The 24,858-nt window shown below is 39.5% G+C and overlaps 1 protein-coding gene across 1 annotated transcript in view; it reads right to left on the bottom strand.

Moving 5' to 3' along the window:
• Window positions 1-24,858, bottom strand: part of CNTN3 (contactin 3) — a 320,713-nt gene that overhangs the window by 8,439 nt on the left and 287,416 nt on the right. Inside the window, exons 19-21 of the mRNA XM_057706594.1 lie at window positions 24,083-24,317; window positions 20,831-20,946; window positions 8,808-8,994 (exon numbers count right to left, since the gene is read on the bottom strand). Of these exons, the coding sequence (XP_057562577.1) occupies window positions 8,808-8,994; window positions 20,831-20,946; window positions 24,083-24,317 (538 nt within the window). The remainder of the gene's footprint in view (window positions 1-8,807; window positions 8,995-20,830; window positions 20,947-24,082; window positions 24,318-24,858) is intronic.

Here is a 24,858-nt window from a genome sequence, read left to right as displayed (position 1 = left end):
TAAATATATTTAAGTATTATAGTAAATATATTAGGGAAATAATAATCCTGGTTGTTGAGTATGTGCCTAAAATCTTACAAGGGCCATACAGTGACTGGAGACTGCAAAACACCAGGCAAATTATGAATAAAGTAAAGTTTGATTACTGTATGATCCGAACTTCCTTTTAGTAACTTCATCCCTACGTTTGGTTTCCATCCTTACCAACCTTTAGTTACCTTGTATTAAGCCTTAAGTGCCCTTCTTTTCTCTCTTACTAATGTCAGACTTCAAATATTAACTCTTTCCTTCCACAAACTCTCTATAAAAATGATTTATCTTTTGCACCAACAAACAGCAAGCTTGTAACACCACAGACAAATTCTACCAAATATACTAAGGCTTAATATACTAGAAGCAATGTGGCCACTTACACGTCATCTGTACTGACTTTGCTCCCTTAACCTAGCAGAAGCCACAGTGTCTCAGCTGCAAAAGAAGGAAAACAGCTGGTAGAGCTGTTGCTGGATTAAAACACAAGATAATGAAACACTTCTAACTGTAAAGCTTCACATTAGAGGTTGCAACCTGAAAGCTCAGCCAGACCCAGCTTGTACATATTTTTTATCACACCCAACTATTGTATTTTAATTTTGCTTAGTTGCTAACATTTAAGACTTGGGAGCTTTCATTGAAGTTCTAGATTTCTGGTTTCCTGTGCAAAATGAGATGATCAGGAACATGGGTCCTACACTGATGGATAGAAAGGATGGGGTGGAGCAAGAAGAGACTGCCCCGCCCACCCACCACTGCTCATTTTAATCTGCCTGGCCATGGAAGGCATTTGACTTTATTATTTCTCGTCTTAAATAAAGAGTTGTTTGGGGTAGTTTTTATATATTCTGAGGATATTTTATTGACACAACTATGTAAATAATCTATCTGGATGGAATAAATTACCTTGTTATTTCTCTAAAGGCTTGAGGTTGTAAATGCTGAAGGAAGGGGTATGAAGGAGGAAGGTGTAGGCAGTAAAGGCAGATGAAAGAGCAACTCAGGGATCCCTAGGACCTCCCTAGGGTCTCTTAGGACCTGTGACTTATTCTTAGATCCTCTAGAAACATTTTTAGATGATCCTATCACTGGCTGGTAGGACTGACTGCACTACTGTTTAAAAATATTTTGAGGTGGATTATTTGGGGTGTATTATTATCTAGGCTTTGCAAGCCTTCTGTCCCTCACCCTCCATGGGAAGATGATGATTTCCTGACTCACTCTCATTGACTGGAGCCTGACCATGGAACTTTGGTCCCACGCCTTTAGGAAGACATACTTCCCCTTCTCATCGGCATCTCACAGACGTCAGGTTTTGTTATATGGCTTGTTTCAGCCAGTGGAATGTAAGCAAAAGTGGAATGACAGCTTTAAAAGCCACTGAAAAGCATGGTTCACCATTTTCCCTTTGCCATGAGACCAGCATGGCCCAGAGAGTGGCTGTTTCTTCAGTCCGGGTCCTGAAGTGAAGATGGAATAGATCAGATCTGAATCGCATCTGTGATGGACACGTATTATGAGTGAAAAAGAAACACTTGTAGTTTAAAGCCTCTGAGTTTGGGGACTTTTGGATACTCTAGCCTATACTAGCCCAATCTGACTAATATAGCTATTAAACAGTAGCCTAAGCTTCAATGCAACACAGTGAATTTTTGTAAAGGCACTGAGTCACATACTGAAGTGGAAATGGGCAGGAGAGAGTTGACAGCATATCTTTTAGGACTTCCAATTTCACTTTTCATGTTCTATGACATTAGAAGCCCAACCCAGAAGGCTGGCTGAGTTCCACACTTTATTAGAACTAACTTGATATATGGACTACATTTTGAAATTTTTTGTAAATCATATCTCAACTTTCATATCCTGTAGATTTTTCCTCTGTCAACTCAATTTCTATTGTATTGACAGTACATTAAAATAGAAAAAAAAGATAAAAACTAATTTAATTCTAGTAGAAAAGTGGCATATCACTACATTGATAGCACAACACTAATTGACAGGCTGTATGTAACATTATCTCAATAATTTCAAATGTTATGTGACAAGAATAATATAATGTTGAAGGTTTTTATTATTATCATTCTTTTAGCACCCATCCTGATATCCTCCGTGTATTTGATTATCAGACTCTTCAACATCAGCTTTACAGATTTTACTAAATCTACAGCCACTTGACTGCAAATAGGTGATGACTGCAAGGGTGGTGATTGGATTAAGCTGGAAATATAAGACATGTCTACCCACAAGGAAACCGCTAAATTGTGATGCATTAACACATGGAATATTATACATACACTAACATATTTATGAAAGTTATTAATGACCTGCAGAAGTTCTGATACCAGGTAAGTAAATATATGGCATGACCTCCACGGCCTAAGAGAAACATTTTATAGAACCTAAGTCTGCAAAGAAAGACTAATCATTTTTAATGGTAGTCTTTCTGTGTGATAGGATTATGGCTGATTATTTTCTTCTATCTTCCCCTCAGTTTTCAACAATGAATACGTTTTCCTTTAGATATAAAAAGTAGAGGTTGTTAAAATAAAGAATATTACTGTCCAGAATTTTCAGTGGTGGTATTTTCATAGTGCTGACAGGGAAGTAGGCATTGACTTTCAAAATATGGAATTTTAAGAACACGTGTTTGCTGTGACTTAATTATGCAAAACTCAAAGGATTTCTTGACTACCTGATGGTAATCAGCTGCCTTACATGATAAGTGGTAGCTTGAAGGTATACTTTCCACTTGGACTTCACTTGAGTTAAACATCAGCATTTGTAATTAAATTGCTCAAATATGTGACGTTGTTTAGAAAACAAGTCACCAAAAGCCACTTTTTCCAAATAATGAGATATATTTGTCTTGAAATCATTAAAATTATTATAAATTAATTTACCATAGGAAATTGACTCAATTTTTAAAAACATGACAAAAACACCTGCTTCTTACCTAGATTCATCTAAAACTCAGAAAAGACTTTAGTTGGGGTCTAGAATGTCAGAGAAGAAACCCTTTCTTCATTTTAAACCACTGGAAGTTTCTTTGACCAAAATCTCTCCTTCTTTGGATAATAACATGAAAATTTGTAACCTATGATCAGAACATTTACAAGTTTCTAGAGAATTCATGGGCAAGGTGGACAGATTTTCAAAAAAGTACCAAAAATAAAGTTCATAAGATTTATACATTTGGCCAAAGGAAGTATTTGATTCTATATTAGCTAAAACTTCCTAATTGAATTCTGTTCAATATTATATTGCTATCTTGCTTCAGAGCTTACAGATCAGGAATCACTTTCTTGAAGTCCACAAAAAAACCCTTCTAAATCTGAGGAATGTGCATTATTAGTAAACAGTGTATCCTAATGCTGTGTGTGTGACTTGTGGCATATCCCACACAAACATGAGTAGGTGACATATATCTGTGGTATGTGACACACAGAAAAACCAACAAATAATATTTAGTTACCTAGGGAGGAATTCCCTTTTAGTCTTCCCATTGGTTGCAAGAGAAAGCTGGATTTGGGGGCTACTAGGTCTTTCATATCCTTTCAGTGCTAACATCACAAACAAAGAGGAGGCAGGTTCAGATGTCTGAACAGGCCATGCTAATCCTTAAAATGGAGGACACCTTATTTTTCATTATATTTATTATTATTGGCATTGTTAATTGTTTAATTATTATTTTGTTAACACCTATTTATGGCATTGATACTAGTTTCCATACTCAGGAGATGAGTTTCCATTTTCTTTAAGTTTATTTAAGAAAAAATGTTAGTTTTTAAGAAACAATACTAGGTACATAACAGTACAGAAGGCCCAGAGAAATGGCAAAAATGGAGACAGCAGATCACTATCTAAAATTTGGGAAACCTTGCATTGATATGTATCATGAGTCTTAACTTAAGAGTGGCTTATTATATAATTAAATTGTTCCTACAAAAATTCTAGAACTTCCAAAGTAGGTGTTTGAGGCAGGAATATTCATTTTATCAAAAACCTCTGAAATATTCTGACATATTCTTTCAGTGCTTGTTTTATTCACATTTCCTTTTCATTTCCTGAGGACACACTTAATTGGTTTCCACAAATTCAGGCAATTAATTTAGGCTGAACCTACACGGGTGAGCATTCCATTTGGAAATGCACACACTCAAGTGAAAAACTGATTTCACCATGCAATATCACTGTTTTCTCAAGTAGATACTGATGTATAATCAATCATTATTGAAGGCATTAAAAAACAGGATCCCCTTCATCTAGGGGAGAATATGGGCACGTGATGCACCCCAGGCCAACCGAGGTTTTCCACCTACTGGCCATACCAACGGGTTCCAGCAGAGCCAAGACCCCTCCTGCGCTCGGACTGGAGGAATCAGGAAAGTGTTGGCCAATTTTCCCAGCATGTTTAGTTGATAGAAATAGGCTTTGAGGTGCTTAACGGTGAAAATATTCCTCTGAAGAGCGGATATGGTGAGAACGATGCCACCATTGGAACAGAGCCAAGAAATGGAGAGTCTTGTTTGTTTAATAGATACTTTCAGGGCACAAACTATGATTACTGAGATACTGAAGACAGAGCTCTGGGGATACAGTAATGATCAAAACATACAAAATCTCTGCCCTGAAGGAGTTCTGCCCTTCAGTCAAGGCAGGCTGGTGAGACAACAATAAAATAAATAAGAACATGCTATAGCACGTGTGGTGGCTCTAAGCGCGATGCCCAAGAGTAAAGCAGGGAAGGAGACAGGCAGTGTCTGGAGATGAGGTGCTGTACTTTTAAAGATGGCGGTCAGGGGGCACTGAGGTTCCACGTGAGCATGGGGGAGAGTCCCCCGTGGGCATCTGCAGGAACAGCCTTCTGGGCAGACGGAGCAGCGAATGCAGAGCCCCTGAAGGGAAAGTGGAATGAGCCAGGTGGAAAGTAGTAGGAGACGAGTCTAAGTAGGATTTGAGGATGGATTGTAAAGGCCTTGTCGGGCATTTGAAGGATTCAGCATTTATCCGGAGTGGGATGGGCAGTGACTAGAAGGTTCTGAGCAGAGAAGCGACGTCATCACTGTCACTCTGGGGGGAGGCCAAGGCAGCTGGGCTGAATGAGGGTTTTACCAACTTGTACCAGCATGACTGCAGGGAATGCCTTAAAAAGTGGTGGGTTCTTGCAGAAGTCAGATTCTGGATCAGGTGCAGGGTATAACAGAAAGAGAAGAGTTGAGAATGACCCCCAAATTTTTGTGCCTGAGCAACTGAAATAATGGGATTGAATTTACCAAGACGGCAAATATAACGGAAGGGCCAGGTTTTAAATGGGTTGTATGATTTAAAAAACGTAGTTTTAGAAATAATCAATTTGAGATGTTAGATGGTTCTTGAGGATGTCAAGTGCTAAATTTAACCATACTGAGCGCTAGAATTACCACTTGACTTTTCAGTCATACAAAGCAGAAGATTTGCCCTCCACATTCTTTCTTGCAATCTCCGAACATAAATTTCTCAATATGTTTCCTTTTAGAAGTCGTCCCATTTTGTTATTTATATGCCATCTGCAATTCTTCCTCATCAGGGCCTTTAGATAAAAGATGTTCTTAAGGGTTAGCTCTCTTTGGGTTGCAAGTAACATAAATCCACCTTAGATTACTTAAAGAGGCTAATTAGTATTTAACTTAGAAATGCTTTAAAAAAACACAAGTATTTGGATATCAAAAATTAAGTGTTTAATGGAAGCTACAGTACTTAACTTGAGAATCTCTGTATTATTTACATTAATCAAAAATATCACCTAAGATCTGTATGGCTGTAAAGCCTTGCATACAGAATTCCATGATTACAAGTACATGAAACATGCACATTTTAAGCAAGATGGTGAAGGGCTCCAGTAAATGTTCTGAATTCATCATGTTCAGCCCAGAAGAAGTACATTGGGTTAATAACAGCACTTTGGGCTGGTCTGCTTCTTTAGATTTCATTCATCCATCTAGCCACCCACTCAACATTTAATGAGTGGCTCCCAGTGCCACGGTGGGCACTGGGGCTGTGTGAACAGACAGAGAAGGTCTCTTTCCCCATAAAGTTTACAGTCCAGAGGGGAAGACAGATAGCAAGCAAGGACTCAAAGATGTTATTTTCATTCTTCATGCCTGAGGCATAACAATGACTCTCTTCATAGCGAGAATCACAAAAGCCTTTATCAAAATTCGTAACTAGGATTTGAAGCTAACATCATGTCAAAGGTTAGTAATGTGACTATTAAGAGCTGCCAGTAAAACAATACTAGAAACAGTTTTCGAAGACTGTCTTACTTATATTTTGGTACATTTGAAAAATTATTAACATAAAACTTAAAGCTTAACAACGCTCTTTATATACAATCTTACAATAATTAGGGATTTTAATTATCTCCATGAACTTCCCACTCAAAGTAGGAAACCTTTCTTTAGTAACAGCTACAGACCCACATGCAGACTCCAGTTAAACTGGGGCAATAGGAACGTATCATTTTCAGGGGGATTTTATTCAATTATTGCAATTCCCATCAGACTCCAGCTCCATGAGCACAGAAGTCCTGGGTATCTTTGATCACCTTACCCGGGTTCCTAAAGACAGAGTAAAATCCCAATAAATACTGGTGTTATATATGACATGAACACTCTAATCATATGGTTGAAAGAGAGGCTAGCACAGTGGGTAAGACTGTGTCTGGTTTGTATGGCTCTCTTGCTCCTTACTCTGTGATCCCAGGAAAGTTATATAACCTCTACCTGCTTCAGCATCCTCGTCTCTAAAGTCTGCTAATAGTTTCTAAGTCACGGTGTTGCTGTGAGAATTAAGAATTGAAACTTGAAACATACCTAGAACAGTGACTGGTAAATGCTCTGTAAGTGTTAGTCCTTAAAATCATCATTATTGCAACATGCAAATTCCTACTTTAGATTGGGTATTTATATGCTATCTTTAAATTTTAAAGGGGTTTTGCTTTTCTAAAAAATTTTATTTCAATCACTGTACATTACCATGATATTTCTATTGATTTATAATCAATCTCTTCCTTCTGTCTAACCGATTCACCAAGCTCTTCACTGATTCCATGATGATGTCACACAGTCTTTCACAATCATAATTTCCTAGCGAGTAATCACATCAATTATTGTCAGAGGAAAGAGCCAGATAAACTTGTTTGCATATATTAGTGCAATCAGAACTTTTGATTGATGCTGTGCTTTGAATATATAATAATGATGTATATTTAAATCTTGCTAATTCAGAAGTGCTATTGGCAATACCAAACATATTTAGCAAAAAGTTCTAAATGTGGAATATTTTCAGTTTATTGCCAAACCTACACACTCCTTGGTCTAATCCCAAACATGGGTTATAAATAAGAGATCAGGTCAGGCTTCTCCTAATAATTAGTGAAGGATAATTAATTACCACATTAGTTGGTTGCTTGTAAATATATGCTACTTAAAGGGATTAAAACGTTTGGCTGCTAAACTTTCACTTCAAACTCTCTTTTCTATAGATATAAAGGTAAAAATATGAACTTTCCTGATCAAATTAACCCTGGTTAATGAAAAGCCATAGTAGAATTGTGTTTTATATATATATTAACTTACCCACAACACTAGCAATAAAATTAAATCTTATACTATTATTGTTCTTAGCAATTTTAGCCAGCCAATGCATGTTCTCATGAAAATTTGGGAATTATATATGGAAATAGAAATGCATTAATGAAATTGGCAATCAAGCAAAATAACCATATCATAACCATGAAGAGCCAGTTAAAAAAACATTGTTACTGAGTTAACTTTGAAAATAAATTAAGAAGAAAAATTGTTTTCTGCGAGTAAAAGTAATGCACCATTATGTTAAAATTAAAGTTAATCCCTTCATGCCCTGCCTTCCTCACCTTTAAAAAAGAAATAAAAATGATACCTACCTCATGTGGTAGGCATGAAGTTTAGATGTGGGAATACACGTAAAGCATGTGGACATAAATGTTCTCAATCTCTCCATCACTATTAGCTATGCTGATGACAACAGTAATTCGAATGGCTGCATTGTAAGAAAGCAGCGATTCGACACAGTAACTAAATATATACCAGTGCTGTCAGTTTCATGGAAATATATGTGAAAGACTACAAAACTGCAAATCACTGACCTTCTTGCAGCCTAATTTAAAGCCAGGTTAATGTATAGCTCATAACTGGTGCCTGTGAATGTACCTGTGAATACACAGCTGACAAAGACTCAGCTTTGAAGGCAACACTGACTGACATCTCTGGTTGGGTTTTTTAAAATATCAATATATTCATGTGAACCAACATCTTTGGGTGGTAACCTTTTATGGTACACTGCCCTCTTTTGAATAATGTAGGAAAGAAAAGAAGAAAAAAATATCACTCCTGATTCTCTGACCTGAACTTTAAGTTATTTGCACTTATCAAAAATCCTCAAGCTTTGTAGAACTAAAAATATATGAAATAAACCAATTAGCTTGATCACATTTAGAAGAAAAGTGGATAGATTTGACTAAACACCTCACACTGAAATTTTTCAAGAGGTGCACATTCATTTTCACAGGGGGTTTCTGCTAAAGATTTAGGGCTATCAGGAAGACATGCATGTGTGCCTCTGAGTTTACAAGGCATTGGCGTTGGGTTAACATCACTCAGTGGGCTTACTGACTTGTCCATCTAAAATGATAAAGAAGGCTACCATTTTAAATGCAAAGTATTTTTTTGCCATTAAAAAAATCAGAATATACATACGAGTTTTCTTGGTGGTTGCATTAACCGTGGCGCTAAAGGGACCGGTACCAGCACTGTTGAAAGCCCGGACAGCTGTGTAATATGCCAAGTTGCTCTTTAAGCCATGGAGTCTGGCCGACGTCACATTTCCTGCCACTTTCAGTTTGCTTGATGATTCCTCTTCTCCTCCATTATTCCAGTACCGTACCTGGTGGACAGAAAACATAAAGGATGCGAAGGGTTGACGAAACAGCATCCTTTACATTAAGTGATTTTCATTAAAATAGGCACTGTAATTTACTTACTTTATCATTTATTCCACAAGTAGTTATTAAGGACCAACTATGTGCTAGGTGTTGCATGAGGCTCGGTGCCACAGAGGTGAAAGAAAAGGGACTCCAGGAGGAGACAGAAAATAAGCATGCAAATAAACAGAGTAAGTGCTACATGGTACTAGACCACAGCCTTATAAATGGGAAAATGAAGGAAAAATCTACATTTCTAATAGAGTGAGCTGCTCCTCCTTCTCAGACCCTAATCAACCCAGCTCAAGCTCAACTCTGGAAGGCTGGCGGCTCTGCTTAAACTCTGATGGATGGTGAAGATTCCTTCCGTGAAGAAAGTGACCTGTCAGAGCAAAGACCACTGAAAAGCCAGCTGGCCACTGGTTTGTCCTACAGTGATGGTCAAGTGTCACCAAGACCCCTGTGCATGCAGAGCTGCTTCAGAGAACAGGAAGGCAGGAAACAAGTAAATATATGGAGATACTGAAATGTTTTATTTGTATTTCATTATTCTGAATTGTGCAAAATGATCTGAGACTGCTCATAAAGACATATACATTTACAGTATACAAATATAAAAAATTTTTGAGAGTATTTGATAAAATAAAGAAATAAGAGTAGAAAAATACAATAATGAGACATGTTCCCTAATGAACTCCAATTTATGCTATAAACTCCTGCTATGCTTCGCTAGACAGTTTGGATCTGTCATAAAATAAAAACAGAAACAAAACCAAAAACAGCAACAAAACCACCAAACAAATGGCTCATGAAAAGTGCAACTATTCCTCGTGCTGAGGCCAGATACCACCATCTAACCATCTAAAGCAGGAGCTGGTCACTTCACATAAATATGTAAAGAAATACGCACTCTTCTATTTTTCAAAGAAATAGGCACTCTTCTGTTTTTCTCGCAGTATGTGTCCTTTTGGTTTGACTTTCATTTTTCTATTTTGATAGCAAAATATGAAAATAGGAAACCATTTCCATAATATGTGTAAGTAAGCAGCTGCTTGAGCACAATGAAAAGGGCAATTGATCCTCTGCCATCAGAGTCATGAAGGCAACAGAGGCTTGTGGGGACTGTGGCAAAGGAGACAGGCAACTTCCATCTTCGTGATGGAGCCTCTACTCAGCTCTGGTTGAAGGCAAGGTAGACCCAGTATTTACAGGTCTTTTTTTAAAAGAAAGCAAAAACCCTGATTTTAATGTGAAATGCCCCAAATTTAGAGGTGGCCTCATCTGTCTGTGGGCTAAACAAAACGTGTTTATGGGCTGCATAGGGTAAACACTTTTCAGTTCTCTGAGAAAAATGCACCTGAAGGTACTGCTTTTTTTTTTTTAATAAGCAACTATAAAATTATTTCTCTAAAAAAATTAGTTGCAAAGAAAACCTCCTTTCAGGTTTTTCAATAAAAATCCCAAATTAGCACACTAATATCATGCCAGATCAGTATTTTCCCTACATAGGTGCATGTACATATGTGTATGGATATTATACCTGTATATTTTTAAATATATTTATATTTATATCAAGGCCCCCTTAAATTCATGCAAAATGCTGGGGTCATGTATGCGTATATGTGCATTTTCCATGGAAAGGAGTTATTAGTTTTCAGAAAAACCTTGAAAGCAGAACATAAACCCAAATAATTAGAACTAAATTGAATATGTACTTCCTACAGCTTTAAAGCATCGAATATACTGAAACTTGATGATAACATTTTAGCAAAAAACATCCACATATATGACAGATACCATTTACCATTATCAAAGAAAACCACATAGATATTATTCATTAATTGAAGATAACATGTCAAATTGTCTTTTATAAAGACACACCCAGCAAATTGTTAATGGATACTGAAAACTCACATACACTCTAAATTCACCAATTGTAAACACTGCAGGTATTGCTGCGTTTAGATGACTCTGAAATAAGATGCTCTCCCTGCTCTTGAAAGCATTGTCTAGTTATTAAACTAAGAATGACACGTAATCAATAATTATAATAAAACATTATAGTCAGCCTGAAAACTTGTGGCCTGGAATATAGCATAGATTGGAAAAAAAATCACATAATTATGAGCTTTAATAATTGTCACTGAACAGATGGAACAGCAGAGACAGGGAAAAGTTAAGTAACTCAATCAGGATCACAGTGGCCTCTAGGTAGGTTCCCATCCATGCGCCATTCTTTTTGTATTCAAATTACCTCAATATAAGTTGCCTAAGAAATCATTCCTTAGGAGACTGATGTAAAGAAGAAATAAAAATAATTTTCAATTGGCATATGGCTTATCTTTTATAAACAGAAGGTGCTTGAAAGCTCTTGATAGAAGTTTGCTTCTGAAGCACTTTAACCAATCTCCATGTATCAGAATGAGAGATTTATTTTTAGATCTCAGTTGCTGACAGGTATTAGGAATATGTAATCACAGAGAAAATCAGTGCCAAAATTGAGCATGATATTAGTTCGAATTTATTTTATAATCTTAAATAGCTCTACTTTAAAAATTGAATAAGTATGCATATAACTAAAGCATAAAGAAATAAAGCAGTGACATGTATATTTCCAAGTTACAAATCAGTTATCCTGTAAAAATTCTGTTCAAAAATATTCATTTGAGGATAGATTTTTTTTTTTTTTTTTTTTAAAGAGGGAAACGCTAAGAATGAAATGACACCATTTGTCCTCTCAGTTGTGTTCTGGGTTTAGATGGTAAAAGTTCTACACCTGCGAGGACAGAATATAATTCCACACTAATTTGGATTTTATGGGCACAATCACAATACAGGGATGAAGAAAGGAAACGTGTCCAGGCTCAAGGAATAAACTCTGAAAATATAATTGTACAGAAAAGAGTCAGTATAACATTGACAGAACAGGAAGGCAGCACCTACAAAAGATAACCAGAGAGAGAAATATTACAAAGCACATGAAGAACCCTGCTAACAAGAAAGAAAGTCAGCAGACTGGACCACAGGAGATTAGCTATTATACACGTATCTGAAACGGACCTTAAAATAAGTCTATTTAACATGTTCAAATTTACCAAAGAAGGGACTAAATTTATAATGCAAGAATAGGAGACAGAGAAAAAAGATGGGGCAAATCTGAAAAATATCAAGTAGAATTCCGACACCTGAAAAATACAATATTAACAAAGAAATCAGTGCTAGGATTGAGCTGAAGACTGGAAGGTAGAAGAAAGAATGAATAAACCCAGAACATGGAGAAAGGGGTAAAAATTGTGAACTGAGGATGAAATGAAATTTTCCAACCAGAGTTTCAGAAGAAGAGGTGAAGGAAAAGGCAACAAATAAGAGAGAAGATGTCTCAGAATTTTCCAGAACTGAAGAAACACAGACATTTTCATGTTGTAGATTCACTCTGAGTTCAGATGGGGAAAAAATAAAAAGGAAATCCATTCCAAAGGACAGGGTGATTAAGACTGAACTGTGGCTCTCGACATTTTTTCATCACCTGAGAGATACAGGCCACTCCTTCCATTAGCCATGGGTCACCCTGCCTTGGGTTGCTAGAACGAGTGTGGGTCAGTGACAGCAACTGCATTCCTTGGCACAGCAGACAGCAGGAGGGGGCGGATGCTAAGGTGAATCGTGTACTGGAGGCAGGTCCGTCTCACCATAGGTCTGTCGCTTGGGACAAAGCCTGTACCTACTAAGCACACAATATTGTTGAATTCTGAATGGCAGTTTAAAAATGCCTCCCTCCTTCCCACCACAGAGATACATAAGAAATATATATTTGGTTTCTGCCAGAGGTTCCTGGCACACAGCTCCCCCCAAACCCTTGGACTCTCAGAAGTGATACGTGTCTTTTGTACACTAATGAGACGGTGGCTAGGGGCTCTTGGGTACCTTCAGGATGGAGACTGGTTGCCAGGGCAACCAATCTAGTGATTAGAGGGTTGGCACTTTTAGGCCCACCTTCTGACACAAGGCTGGAGGTTGATTTAAATGAGTTAATTAATGGTCAATGATTCAGTCAATCATCCCTATGCAATGAAGCCTCCATAAAAAAATCTAACTGAAGAGGTGTGAAGGGCTTCCAAGTAAGTGAACACACTGAGGTGCTGGGAGCGTGGAGGGTATGGAGAGGGCATGGAAGCCCAGTGCCCCTTCCCATATACCTTGTCCTATACATCTCTTCCATTAGGCTGTTCCTGAGTTATATCCCTTACAATAAATGGATAGTGGGAAGTAAAGCGCTTTCCTGAGTTTTGTGAGCCATTCTAGCAAGTTATGAAACCCAAGGAGGGGATTGCGGGACTACCCCGCCCCCCCCCAAGTTGATCAGAGGGGTTGTGATTGGCATCTGATGTTTGTGTGTAACGGGGCCAGTCTCGTAGGACTGAACCCTTAACTTGTAGGATCTGAAGCTAACTCCAGGTACAGAGTGTCAGAATTAAACTGAATTTTAGGACATCCATCTGGTGTCAGAGAATTGGTTGGTATAGAGGGAAAAACCCACATTTTTGGTGTCAGGCTGTATTGTGAATAGAGTAGAGAGGAAGACTTTTTTTACCCCTTTAATTCACCAAGCTAGTTACTCAAGTCCTAATATTCTATGTGTTTATGAAACACTGGGATTCCAATTTCTTGATGAGATAATATTTTTTTTCTTCAGAACCATAATACTATTTCACAAACCAACATATTTTTATCTGGGTAAGTAAACAGAAACAAACTTGAGGAGTGAGTGTGAGGATTTAAAATGCAAGTAAATCTCTATTTCTGCAAGTAATTTGGTTATTCCAAAAACTAACGTCCCTGCTGTGAGGAGTCCTTCATATCACGGCATCAGAGATTTCCCTTAACCTTAAAACGAAATGCAGTTTATAAAAATAATGTATTGAAAAATGGCACCTTTTTTAGCCATTAAAGTACAGGTATTAAGTCAGAAATGCTATTTTAATAGACTGAAATAATTTTGTGTATTCTTACAGATTTTCAGGGAGACAAATATTCTACCTTAGCTGCTAGATGAAACACATTTCAATAAATATCAGGCAGGCAAATGCATTCAACGGGTTTTAGAAGACAAATCCAGATCTATCTTCTACTCTTCTTGACTCAGCTCTTAGTCCCTGGAGGGCTCACCTGTGTGAACTACATGCCAAGCGCACTGACCCTCTGGTTTCTCACCGGATGGAGATGAAATGGAGCAGGACCCTGTGGGGCCCACCCGGTACGAATCCTTCCTGTGTCCCCTGTTTCTTGTTTGCAGGAAATAGGCTTCATTTAGCCTCCCTGACCTACTCTGCGTTCCAAAGGGCAGATTCAAATAACTGCTTATCAGAGAAGGGAGGGAACGCAGAAACAAAGGAGGAGCAGTCAAGTAACAACAGTGCATGTGGTGGGAGTGAAGGCGCAGGGTCCTGCTACTACCTCAAGGAATATACGTAACAATACCTTTGAGTTCTTCTGCAGGAACTAAGGCCCCTGCCCAGGCGGAGGATGGTAACCTCAGGCTGAGCCCAAGATTCCTGGAGCACCCCCTCACCACCAACCAATCAGAAGAAGGTCTGCAAACAGTGCAAGATAAGTGAAGACTTTGACCCCCTCCCTTCTCCAAGTGATTCTCCCTTTAAAAACTTTCATGGCCGAGCAGAATCTTCAGAGTTCATTTTTGGACACAAGTCTGCCATCTTCCCAGCTGCTGGCCTCCTGAGTGAAGCAACCTTTTTGTTCCTATTCGTACTTGTCTCTAGAGTACTGGCTTTTGAGAGGAGAGCAGTGAATCTGAGTTTGGAAACAGAGAAGCCAGGAGACGGGCCGGTGTGAGGAGAGAGAGGCTGGGATATTTACTCTCCGATGCCTCAATGCTGAGGCACAGTTTGGTAGGGATTATATTTGCCTAATAACAAACCAGCTTTGTTTGGGTAACTCTCACTCACACGCATACTTACTGCTCTCTCCAGCATAACAAATCCTTCCACCACCTCCAAAAGGTCTGCATTTTATTTACTCAATTCATTTTTGCCGGCTTTCTGTTTATTTAAATGGGCCTGAACTCTGTCTCTATCCAATTTTCTTATGTACATGTGACTCATTCTAGAGTGAAGTTAATTCTCTGCCTGAAACTAAGGAATCAGACTTTGTCTCTCTCTCTTCTTTTCCAGTAGAATTTTCATATTCTCAAAAAAGTATTCAAATATTTGACCTCTTATTTCATTCTAATTAAAATGTTAGGAACTAAACACATCGTGTATAGCCATTTAGAACAGGAGGCTGGATAGAGGCATCAGTGAAGTTTTACTCTGGCCTTTTGTACACATTTTTAGTTATGTTCCCCTGCCAAACATTAAAAAAATAAATCTACTAGGTTCTCCTCCCCTCACCCAAGTTATATTGCCCTGCCAAACATTTTTAAAAAATCTACAGCCGCCCCCCACCCCGCTCAAGGGGAAACACTGACTGAAACCACCTGCCTGGGCCAGGCACCATAGTAACCACTTGCATGAATTATCTTAAACAGGAGGTCCTGGTAAGGAATGCGGAACTAAAAAGCTACCACCAACAGGAAGAATTCGGAAAAGGTCAAAAGGAGAGAGGAGACTCCAGTCCGTATGTCCTACCAACCTCCCAGAATTCATCTTGACTGAGTGATGCACACGTCACCAGGAAGGACCCAAAGTCAGAGTGATTGGCCAGAGACAACTCAGAAACTAAGCCCATTACCATAAAACCTGAGACTGCGAGCCACTTGGCAGAGCAGTTCTCCTGGCTCCCCTTACACTACTGTTCTCCGCCCGAGGGGCCCTTCGCAATAAAGTCTCCTGCTTTGTCAGCACGTGTGTCTCCTTGGACAATTCATTTCTGAGTATTAGACAAGAGCCCACTCTTGGGCCCAGGAAGGGGTCCCTTCCTGCAACACCCCCATAAATATGCTTATCTGTAGTATTTCACAAGTATAGATTTTTCTTCCCATCACTTATCAAGGTCATTCTCCCAGGTTTTATTTTCTTAAGACACAAAATGACTTTAAAGAAATGGACTGTATATACCAAGCTAGAACTTGGGAGCTTTTGTTCCTCAGGCACCCACTACCCATGAACTTAAACTACCTACATCCTCTTTATCTTGTCTGTACGTAGCTCTTGTTCCTATGCAAAGGGCAAAAGAAGAGATCTGAGTGAGTGTTGTGGCTTAGAAGATGAAATAAATTGGAGCCCAGGGAAATGAGCTCCTTAATGACTACTTGGTCAAATCAGAAAGAAAATTAGTCTAGATGCTAATGATGATGTGTGCTCAGCACGCCACATGGCACGTGATCAACCCTCACTGAGATGAGAGGAAAGCAGGAGCTATTAACAACTGTAAAGCCATATTGGGGAAACTGCAGCCCAGAAAGTTAGCCACATGACTGCTAATGAAATACTCTACTGAGTCATTTATTCTTCCAGGTTACTGTTTAAATCATTATTGAGACTACGAAGATACAGATTTTTATCTTGGCATAATTATATAAATTATTTCTTAAGTCGCCCCGATTAGTACATCTTTCTCTTAGCTTGTTTCTTTCTTTTCATACATACTAAACACCCGGGGAAGAAATTCTCACTAGTTGTTTCCTTTTAATACTGTATTCAGGCTCCATCTGGATGTTAAGTGTGCTAGTCTTTACACAGATAGGCAAGATGCCATCGTTAATTTTAAGCAAAGTCTCATTGCCCCCTCATCTTTTTGCCCCCCCCCCCCAATGGCAACACCAGCAGCAACACAAACAACAGCATTTAGCCCCATACTCAGATTGTGCTAAGTATTTCTATATTACTTCACTGGTTTTCAAATTTCCCCTTTCAATGAAATCTTACCCCAAGGCCCAACATTCAAAACAGAAAAGGAGGGGCTCCCAAAGTCTCTTTGGACCCTTTTCACAATGGCTGCTTTATCGCATTTAAAATTTCTCCAATGATGCTGAGAGTTATTTATTTACTATTATCATCTTTATTTTAACTGGGCCTTGGAGAGCATTCATGATGTGCTCAAAGCCACATAGCAGTAAGATAATGGAGCCAGAATTTCATTTATTCAATCAACATGAATTTTTTGCATGCCTCCTGTGTGCCAGATACAACTCTTGGCACTTGGGATATATCAGTGAACAAACAGGCAGAATTCCTTGTCCCTGGTGGAACTTATATTCTGTCCCAGTGGATCTGAAGGCAGGTTTGTCTAGCTGAAAAATGGTGTGGACTTAATGAGATACCACGATAGCACTACTTCGATTCTTTGGTTTTCTCTCTTGTTCTATCAACCTCTCTTTCCTGACCTGAGCTACAGTGGTATAATTCCACTTCCTTAGAGAGTATGTGTTTCTGGATGACTCTTGATCAGCTTCAATTGATAAATTCTAAAATCAGCATCTACCTGCCCGTAAGCTGTCAAACGATCGCCAATGACTGGTAACATTCCCGTGTGGTGCTTGGAAGCCCACAAAGCCCATTTATATATAGTCTCTTGTTTATTTCTCTTAACTATTCCACAAGCTACAACCAAGTCAGGAATTATGATCCTGCCATATGGTTAATAAAGGACAAAGTTATGCATGTGGGATGTGCACCTCAGTTGGAGGGATATAAAATGTGCTCATTTATTTTCTTTAAGTAAATCTGATTTAACATTGAATTTCATATCCTGCTCAGCTAATGGAAAATTTGACTGCAACCACTCCTGGGGCTCTTTTCCCAAAGCCTTGGCAAGATAACTTACTGTTACATTGGTCTGATCCCTTTAGGCCCAGCAGTTCTACCATGCTTGGGGAATAAGAAGTCCTTGCTGAGTGTGGGAAGCACAGCTGTTCCCTTCAGTGGCGTGGCCACCAACTTGGGCACTGCCAGGTAGAAAGCGGTGGTACCCACGAGGTTTTGTAATCCTCAGATCTTTGTTTCCTCCAAGATCACCTGAAATTTCTCTTGTATTTTTTCGTCCATGGCATTTTTTATCTCCTCACCCTCCAGGATACATGAAATAATCTCCTTAAAGCCTTGAGCTTTGGAAACAAAGCAAGGAAGGAAGGAATCTCTCAGGTGACTCCATCTTGATAGCCATCACAAACTCTCATGAGACAAAAGAGCTTGGAGTTGAACAACTGCTTGAGAATATTTACTGGGGAGAAATCTGTAAATTAATATCTCAAAAATTCTTTGGGGACACGGCTCACACTTATTCACTGGTTATTATTATGAGCTAGAAACTGTGAGAAGCACAAGTGTCTAACCTCATTCAATCCTCTCAAAATCCTAATTAGGATAGGCCCATTGTTCCCATTCTGCAGGCGAGGAAAATAAGGCTCACAGAATTTATGTAACTTTTCCAGCACAGTGAGTGGCAGAGTTGGAATCTGGCACAGGTTTGACCTCAGATCTACGCTCCTTTACATCTGTGTTCCTTACATCCCACTTACCTTTCCTGTCAATGCCATTTCTCTAATCATTGGGGAGCTACTATGGGTGGTCCACTCTTTCACTGCCTCCCTTCACTGTCAGGGAATTAAAGGAATTTTTCATCCAAATATTCTTGGCTTCTTTTAAGATGCTGATCAAGTTGCTTTGCGATACTTATGTGGTGTTTTGCTTTTTCAGTATCACTTCGCTTTCCTTAAGTCTGAACAGATCTGTCTGTGATGAAGTGTCTCTGTGTCAAGACCAGGGCTTCCTATACATACGTGTGCAGGAAGATGTTTCCCTATGGGTACTTACTAAAGATTCACATTCATGACACCTATCCCTAAATGTTTGGGTTCAGTGGGCCCAGGGAGGATTCTGGGGACTCATCTTCAGCAAAAATTCAGGTAATTGTGGTGAAGGTGGTCCATGGTGTATCCTTTGAACATCACTGGTCTGGCCTATCCTTTCTCTACTTTACAATGAATATTTATTCAAGTCACTGCTTGTTTGGTTACAGGGACCAGAAACTCTATCAAGTTCAAATGTAGGGCTTCCTTAGTGGTGCAGTGGTTAAGAGTCCACCTGCCAACGCATGGGACGTGGGTTCAATCCCTGGGCTGGGAAGATCCCACGTGCCGCGGAGCATCTAAGCTTGTGTGCCACAACTACTGAGCCTGCACTCTAGAGCCCTTGAGCTACAACTACTGATCCCAGGTGCTGCAACTACTGAAGCCCGCATGCCTAGAGCCTGTGCTCTGCAACAAGAGAAGCCACCACATTGAGAAACCCGCCCACCGCAACGAAGAGTAACCCCTGCTAGCCCCAACTAGAAAAAGCCCGTGTGCAGCAACGAAGGCCCAATGCAGCCAAAAATTAAATAACGAACTAACTAAATAAGTAAATAACAAAATAAATCTTAAAAAAAATAGTTCAAATGTAAAGGGAGTTGACTAGAAAGGAGGACAAGGTGACATTATGAGAAAGAATATAGCCAACTCAAGAACTGGGCAACTGCCAAAGAACTATTCTATTTTGTTCTTTAAGGCTCCCTGGGTCCTTGTCTCCTCCATTCCTTAGGGCTGCATGAAAGCATGTCTGCTCCACCTCATCTCTGTACATCAGCTTTGTCCTGTCTGCCCATGGCCTTCACTGGGGAAGTCTGAGCTGGGTCCTAAATTTGACATATCACTGCATTACTCTCACTAAAGACAATCTCTATACTGCTTACTTCAACACATCAAACAAGAATCTGATTAGCTCAGCTTAACTGTCCACGGGTCAGTTGCCTTTGATCAAGTGGCCACTATGGCGCAGTCCTTGAGCTTTTGCTGGCAAGCGGCAGGGTACAAGGTCCTGCACTGCACAGACGTGCACGGAGAGCTGCCACTGAATCAGGAATGAGAAGCACGAGGGAAGCTTCCTAAGAAGATGGCTGTGGGTGAGGGTACAATCACAACTATGGCTGCTACAATGTCACTGTCAGAGAAATCTTAAGACTTAAATTTTTATCTCGCCAGCTCTCTGCTCAACTGCTCTCAGGTATAACTGCTCCCTCCTCAACATGGGGCCCAGTCAGAATGGTTCTTCTTAACATTCAAAGCCTTCTGCGACCTGGCCCCAATGTACCTTTCTGCTGCCACCTTTCCTACAGAAACCACCTTCTACTCCTCTACTCCTTCCACTCCTTGAATGTGCCATGCTCAGTCTGGAATGTTTCCACTTTCTCTACATTTACTTATTTTTTCTTTAGAGACCTGTTAAACCTTACTGCCCTTATGAAACCTTTCAAGGTCGCTCAGCCCTCAACCATTTTCCGTGTGACCTATTCTGACCTTCATTACGTTTGGTCTTGTGTTATCCTATTTCACACCTTTCATCTTATTTCACCAAAGAGAATTATTTGAAGGCAAGAATTACATTCCACACAGCTGACTTCCTAGAGCCTAGAAGGAACAAGGCCACCAAGAAAATAACACAAAGTGCTGGAAGAGAGTGATTTACTATTGGCACTACTGGCAGAAACAGCCTATGAACTTAAATGCTATGGTTCAATCTCACTCTTACTTTTCAGTCAAAGCAGCTAAAATTAGGCCCACAATAGACACGATTTCCTTTCATTTTATTATTTTTTTCTTTTATACCTCAACTAAAGTCATTTTCATTCAACTGGTTGAGTTAAAATCAATATTCGTTGATAATCACATGGAACAACATGGTGATAAAATTGGACAAAAGTCAGACGTTAGCTAAGATGTCACTGTTAAAAATACTTTTAAATGAAAGCAGACAAAGTAGCATGGCAACATACATACGTGAGCTAATTAATTTTAAAAGACATTACCTCGTAGCCGAGTAAGTGTCCGTTGCTCAATTTCCAAGGAACGGTGTTCCACGAAACTTCAATTTCTGAAGAAGACAAGCTATTTGCAGAAACTTGAGATGGAGCTACTGTAGGCTCTGTTTCAGAACAGAAAGTGAAATACAATTATAATTTTTATAGTTAATTTAAAAATATATTGAAGTTCTTATTTTTTTAAAACAGCATTTTAACATATTCGAAAATATAAAATACTCTGTAAAAATATTTGAAAACATGAACAATATCTTGGTCACTTTCCATTTTCAAGGAAGAGAGAGCATCACAGCCATGGGCTTTTCCTTGCTAAACAGCCAGAGCAACTGTATTTCCCTCTCTGGCACTCCCTTCTTGGTATCCCACCTTTCTCCCCCTTTTCCCTTTGTTCTTTCCTCCCTATCATTATTTCTCTCCACTCTGTCCCACAGCCCCTGCAGGAAATCCTATGCCCACAAATGCTTCTTATTTTATTTTATTTTTTGCTTTTTCCAAAGAAAGGTCAAGGTCTACAGAGTTCATTTACTCAATAAGTATTTAGTGAGTGTCTTGTCTAGCCAGGCCCACAAGAGGGGCAAAGTTAAATGAGATCCTGCACTCTTCTGAAGGAGGAGGTAAGCACACACAGAGCTTATTACACAGTAAAAAGATCCCCTTTGGGACTTCCCTGGTGGCACAGTGGTTAAGAATCTACTCGTCAATGCAGGGGATAAGATCCCACATGCTGCGGAGCAACTAAGCCCATGCACCACGCCCACTGAGCCTGCGCTCTAGAGTCTGTGAGCCACAACTACTGAGCCCGAGTGCTGCAACTACTGAAGCCTGCACGCCTAGAGCCCATGCTCCCCAACAAGAGAAGCCACCACAAAGAGAAGCCTGTGTACCGCAATGAAGAGTAGCCCCCGCTTGCCACAACTAGAGAAAGCCCATGCGCAGCAACGCAGCCAAAAATAAATAAGTAAATAAATAAATAAATAAATAATCTTAGAAAAAAAAAAATGAAAGATCCCCTCTGTAATGGGGAACTCTTGGGGCTTCATGGATGTTGCAGTGATACTCTCCTCTCAGGAGCTCTGAGCAGAGATGCGTCCTCCCCCAGTATCCACTTCTACGTTAAAGGATCCTGCTCTCTGGCCATGGCTGATGCATACTGAGATAGACTCCTGGTCCAAAGATGGGCCTATTAGATTTTTCTCTCTTGAGAATTCGAAACATGGTTTGGAGAAGTGAGGACGACTTGGGGCGAATCCATCCAGCCCTGGCACCCTAGAGAAGCCCTAGGTTTCTGAGGGCCCAGAGCTTCTCTGATTAAGGCTCTTCATGAGATTTGCTATTTACCCCCCTCTTTGATTCAATGAAAGGTTTGAGTATATTTCCAATAAATCCCTTGTTTTTTTGAAAGACAAGTTGAATCAGTCTCTGACATTTGGAACAGAAAGACGTTTAACAAACTCATCAGCTGTAGCAAGAATGGTAACAGGGGAAGGAAACCGCAGAGAGCCGGAAGGGTAAAAGCCTCTGGCTGTCCCTCCTTCCCAGCTGCCACCCCTCTCCCCCACCCCCACCCCCCGCCCCTGCCACGTCTACAATGCAAAGGGTATTTGCAAACTCCCTGATTAACTGCCATCACTCTGCAGACCGCTGATCTGCCCTTGTAATCATAACCCTTCTTGGCAACTCTTGGAGATGGGTTCTGGCTATGAATGTAAAAGCTCTTTCTTTTGCAAAAATTTTTATAATGCCTTTTTCCTTTCTCTCAACAAACTCAGTGGAAAGGAGAGAACAAAAATAGGGGGTGATGGTATGATGAAAAATTTAGCCTCCTTATTGTTTTCAGAATGACAACTGTGGACCCACTTTCTCAATTTACTGTAAGGCTTGGAGGGTAGGGGAGATACTGTGAAATCGTATTTCATGAGCTCAGACTACTCAAGAGCAAAGGCCCTACGTTAAAATATAAGCTCAACAGGACTGTATGGATTTTGGCAAGTTCATTAATTTCTTTCACCAAGCTTCGCATTTTCTCCTGTGTAAGTGGGAAATAACAATAGTACTGACACATCATACCTCCTTGGAAAATTCAAATTAGGTAATGTCTTGCTGATGGTAAGCATTCACTACATGTTAGCTCCTGCCATTCTAATTAGGTAGAACCACACGAGGTAGCCAATATTCAGCTGCTTTTGACCTATAAAATGGCAATTTCATGGGATTCTCCTAACATTACTATCATTTTCTAAAGAGGTGCAATATCTGGGACAGAAAGGCAGAGAAAGGGAGAGAGTCCAGAGTGAAGTCTGCATGAATCTATACCGACTGGAACTGGTGAAACCCATCCCCAAACCTGCACATTTCACACCTCTTCAACGTCATACTTCTGGTCCTCCTTCTGCATCCTGCTAAAACCCCTTTCTCAGGTCTAGGAATCACTATAAAACTTGAGACTAGGGTACTTCAAAGACAGTATCTCAATCTTAACCCCTAAAGAAGAAAGCGGTGGAAGGCTGTGCTGCTCCCTGTTTCACAGACTCAAACTCAATATATTCCCCATAAACAGAGTTTTAACCAATTATTACTCCCTCTGACTATCCACTGAGTCTCGCACTTCAAGTAGGCATGGTTGATCTTTATTACCTGGACTAGGAATCTAGCTAAGACTTCAATCATTCTCCTTTTGAAGAAATATATCTGAAGTTACAAAGAACTCCCAAATGGGTTTTTGGAGCACAACTGGTTTATTAAGTTTGGAACTGATATACAGATCCTCCTTGACTTATGATGGGGTTACATCTTGATAAACGCATCATAAGTTGAAAATATCATAAGTCAAGAATGCATTTAATACACCTAATATACCAAATAGCAGAGCTTAGCCTAGCCTACCTCAAACAGGCTCTGAACACTTACATTAGCCTACAGTGGAGCAAAAATCATCTAACACAAGGCCTATTTTACAATAACGTGTTGAATATCTCCTGTAACTTAATGCTACTGTACTGAAAGTGAAAAACAGAATGGCTGTCTGGTACAGAATGGTCATCAGTATATCCACTGCTGACCCTTGTGGTTGCCTGGCGGACTGCCCAGGATCCTGAGAGATTATTTTACTCTACGTTGCTAGCCCAGGAGAAGATTAACATTCAAAACTCAAATTACAATTTCTACTGAATGTGTATCTCAATTGACACCATTGTAAAGTTGAAAAATCATTATATCTGTATAATCATAGCCTTCCCATACCTTCTTCTGCAGAGAACACTGTTGTCACTGGGCTAAATGGTCCTTCGCCTTTGTTATTATAAACACCCACTTTAACTTCATACAGTGAAAATGGCAGGATGCTTTCATTCCTAAAGACATATCTTGGGGTATCAGGAGATGTGACCACTGTCTGGATCCAGTTGCTTACTCCAAGAGGGCGGAAAGCAACAACATACCCAAAACCTTCGCCATTCTGTAGCTCTTCAGGGACTGGCTATAAAGGAAAGACATATTAAATCATGCTTTCACATGAGGGCAAGGCGGAAAAAAAAGGCCGCTACAATGTGGAGTCTTTTGTAAAAGCCATCAAATAATAATCTACATTGTATTAAGTGGCTGGATTGAAAAAGGAGAAAAGGGTCAGGGGGAGAGTTAGCTGCTTTTAAATAAACATATGCCACTCTTTCATAGTCATCCAGATAACTAACTGGAATTTTCCTAAATCATTCAGAGTTTTGAGCATCTTGCAGCCCTAATTTGAGTTCTGAATAATATATACTTTCAGTTGAAATACTGCATCTGTAAGTCAAAAACATCTCATCCCTAATGTTGATTTTATAAAAAAAAATTACACACTGATAAGATAATTCATTGCAAAAGAGTAAAACTTGAAAAAAGGAAGTAAGACAGGTCATGGAAGCAACCTAAATGTCCATCAACAGATGAATGGATAAAGAAGATGTGGTACATATATACAGTGGAATATTACTCAGCTGTAAAAAGGAACGAAATTGGGACATTTGTAGAGACATGGA

The sequence above is a fragment of the Hippopotamus amphibius genome, chromosome 13 (genome assembly GCF_030028045.1).
Source record: "Hippopotamus amphibius kiboko isolate mHipAmp2 chromosome 13, mHipAmp2.hap2, whole genome shotgun sequence".
NCBI lineage: Eukaryota > Metazoa > Chordata > Mammalia > Artiodactyla > Hippopotamidae > Hippopotamus > Hippopotamus amphibius.
Note: the sequence above shows the minus strand (reverse complement) of the source record. Positions and strands in the feature narration are given on the sequence as shown.